The sequence below is a fragment of the Coptis chinensis genome, chromosome 3 (assembly GCF_015680905.1).
Source record: "Coptis chinensis isolate HL-2020 chromosome 3, ASM1568090v1, whole genome shotgun sequence".
In the NCBI taxonomy this organism is placed as follows: Eukaryota; Viridiplantae; Streptophyta; class Magnoliopsida; order Ranunculales; family Ranunculaceae; genus Coptis; species Coptis chinensis.
In genome coordinates, this window is record NC_141458.1 from 120,629,799 (window position 1) to 120,633,134 (window position 3,336).

Genomic DNA, 3,336 nt, shown 5'->3' on the forward strand with positions numbered 1-3,336 from the left:
CTAAAAAAATCAAACGACCCCTAAGTTAAGTTAAACGTTGGAGAAGGTTTTTGATGTTTGGTAATGGTTCCTTTCATTGGTGGATAATACATATATCTATTTATAAAGAAAGATCCAAAATCAAACCAACATAGTTCTGGGATTGGTTTTTATAGTCATAATGTGAGTCATAATAACAAAGATTGGGTTATAGCCGAGAGCCGAGAATATGACTACAGAATATAATTGGTGGAGAGGTATGAATGTTGTAGTTCGTAGGAGGGATAATGATTGCAGCTGGTGAGACAATGACGCCAATATATGATGGTCCGTACTTGATGCATGTTGAGGGAGAGGACCCTCTAGACTTGGTTCAGGGCGTTCTGTTAGTGTATGAAGGTCTATAGATCGGTTAGATAGATACTGAGAGAGAAGATGAGGCGGTTAGAGATATAGGGCGTAGTATGTTAGTTGTAGTCTGGATGAGATATCGGTAGAGCGGTGCCAAATATAGGGCATCGTGTCAATACTTGTGCCGTTGACTTATTTTCCATGTGTCGTCTCGTGTTTGGTTATCGGTACTAGGTGAATAAATGTATTTACAAAAGGTTTATTATAACTAGCTTTATTATATAGCACACATTTAGTTGGAGATGGAACATTAACCAGACTTTGAATTAAGCATTGAAAAGAAGCTACTGCCTAGTGCCTACTAGCCCACTACACACGGTTTTGGTAACTTGTGAAAGTTAGAAAAGTTAAAAACTTCTAGTGCAATTAGAGCAGATTGCAGTTAAAACATGTTTATTTAATCTCTGCATCAGTGTATCATAAAGACCATAAAAGACTAAAAACGAGACTGTTTAGAGAAATAAAAATTTACATCATTGGACCTATCACCAACTTTGACCCAAATTACACTGGCTTCCTCAATGGTAGGACCTACCACGTGTCAATATCTTGTGAGGGCCCAAAAAGTTCCGATAGTGAAAACTTGACCGTCCGATTTTTTTAATTTTCTGATGTATCTTGGAAATGATGTGTAGTGTGGGGTTCTTTGTTGAGGTCATATATAAAAAACCACAGTTCAACCAATGGGGACTCTCTCCTTCCGAGTAGTCCTTGGGGTTTATTGTTTTTGTCAAACCTTTCTTCAGACACTTTGGTTCTGTTGAGATGGATTTGATTCAGAAACATGAACTTGAAGAAGATGAAGATGGAGGGTTCACTAATCTTAGAATCAACAGTGTAGGAAACAACGGTAGTGAAGAAGAAGAAGAAGAAGAAGAAGAAGATAACAACAATATTTATGAAGAAGAAGAAGAACAACAAACACATGGAGGAGTTGGTGTTAGGTGTTTGAAGGAAGAACCGACAGAACAAACAGAGCAACAACAACAACAGCAGCAGCAGATGGGAACTCTTTTTCCAATAGTTGCACCTATGCCTATGCAGATGCAGGTAACAAAACCAACAACAACAAAAAGAGCATCAACAAAAGATAGACACACAAAAGTAGAAGGAAGAGGAAGAAGGATACGTATGCCAGCAACATGTGCAGCAAGAATATTTCAGTTAACCAGAGAACTTGGTCATAAATCAGATGGTGAAACTATTAGATGGTTACTTGAACATGCTGAACCAGCTATTATTGCAGCAACAGGAACTGGAACTATTCCTGCTATAGCTATGTCTGTAGGTGGAACTTTAAAGATACCAACTACATCTCCAAGTCAAGAAACACCAACAACAGATATGAATAAGAAGAAAAGAAAACGTCCTGTTACTAGTGATTTCTTTGATCCTATTAACGATGGGGTTTCTGTTTCTTCTGGTTTAGCACCTATTCAAGCAAGTGCAGTTTCAGCAACAGCATATCAGCAGCATCAAGGGCTTGTTCCTATGTGGGCTTTAGGAACTGGGGGTAATGTTAACGTTAACATGGTCCCTTCAAACGCAACTTTTTGGATGATACCACCACCAGCATCTATTCCTGGACCTTCAAATCAACCTCAACTATGGACGACTTTTACACCTACTGTAACCCCTCTTGTTAACATTTCTCCTAGACCTATTTCTTCTTTTGTTACAACTATGCGCCCACCTGAGGTTCCAGTTCCAGTTCCAGTTCCAGTTCAAACCCATTCTCCAACTTGTGCTTTAGGAGCGAAACCTGGAAAACCATCAGCTATGGCTCCTTCTAGTTCTTCAACTGTTACTACTACAACTACTACACAGCTACTTAGAGATTTCTCTTTGGAAATTTATGAAAAACAAGAGCTTCAGTTCATGGGAAAACATCGTCAACAAGATCATCAATCTAGTCCTTCAAAGTCGTGAAAACATTAGTTTTGTAATTTTTTGTAATTTACTTTAGTGGGGTTTTGTTAAATGTTTTGAATATTGATCAACTGGCTCTCATATTTTGTGATTTGTCCGCCATTAATGAACTCGATTAGTGAACGCTAACGGAGAAAGAGAAAGATTTTGGCACGTGATATATTGTAGACTTTACACGTGTGGAGATTGGGCCGGGGAAGATCGCTTATTATTAGCCTGCGAAGTGTAGGGACCCACTTTTGAGGTAGACCACAAACAAGTATGTCCCTTATTTGGTGGGTCCTTGATTTCTCACCATTGAGGTTGCCGACTTGCCGGTGAGGATCCCACTTGTTCTTTTATTAATGTTTTCTGGTTGGTCAAATCAAATTAGAGCCGGAGAGAAGAAGCAAAGCTTAGGTGGGGGGCGTGGGGCAGCTGAGTTAGCTGTCATTGTGTTCGCTATTCATGTTGGCGTGACACGTGGAATTTTAGATATATATTTTTTATATCAAGTGGATGTAAATATGTAATGCTCTTTTGCTGACTTGCTAATCGAAGTAGGGTACTTTGTGTTTGATTAACGTTTGAGTGATGTAGCTGTTTCAATTTTTCACGGTGTTTGATTTACGTGATAACGAATTTGGCGATGGTGTTTTGTTTTGATGTAGGCTAACTGTTTGCTCTATATATGCCTTGTGAAGTTGATGAAGTTTATACTCTCTGTGATGTTCATGGCTATTAGAAGATATATATGTACTTGATAAATCGTGGTGAAAGTATGAGAACGAAGACAAGTTATCTGGTATAGCGTATCGTATAGGTACATGATCTAGTCAACTCAATTCAAAAAGTGGTATGGGTGCATGATCTAATCAGGAAAAGTTTGCATGACATCTTTTGGCACTGGTAAAAGTTTAAGTTCTATAAGCAAACTGAACTGATATAATTTGTTTGAGGTATGCTCATAGCCAAACATTTACATAACACCGATTAGCAATGAAAATACTAATGAAAGTGCAAGCATAATTCTAGCTC

At 38.4% G+C, this 3,336-nt stretch overlaps 1 protein-coding gene across 1 annotated transcript; it reads left to right on the forward strand.

The window, feature by feature from the left end:
• The first annotated feature begins 829 nt into the window (after positions 1–829).
• Positions 830–2,410, forward strand: LOC147513787 (transcription factor TCP9-like). Its single transcript, XM_086597069.1, has one exon. It carries the CDS (start codon positions 1,156–1,158, stop codon positions 2,317–2,319), a length of 1,164 nt encoding a protein of 387 aa, XP_086453195.1. The 5' UTR covers positions 830–1,155; the 3' UTR covers positions 2,320–2,410.
• Positions 2,411–3,336: the final 926 nt, after the last annotated feature.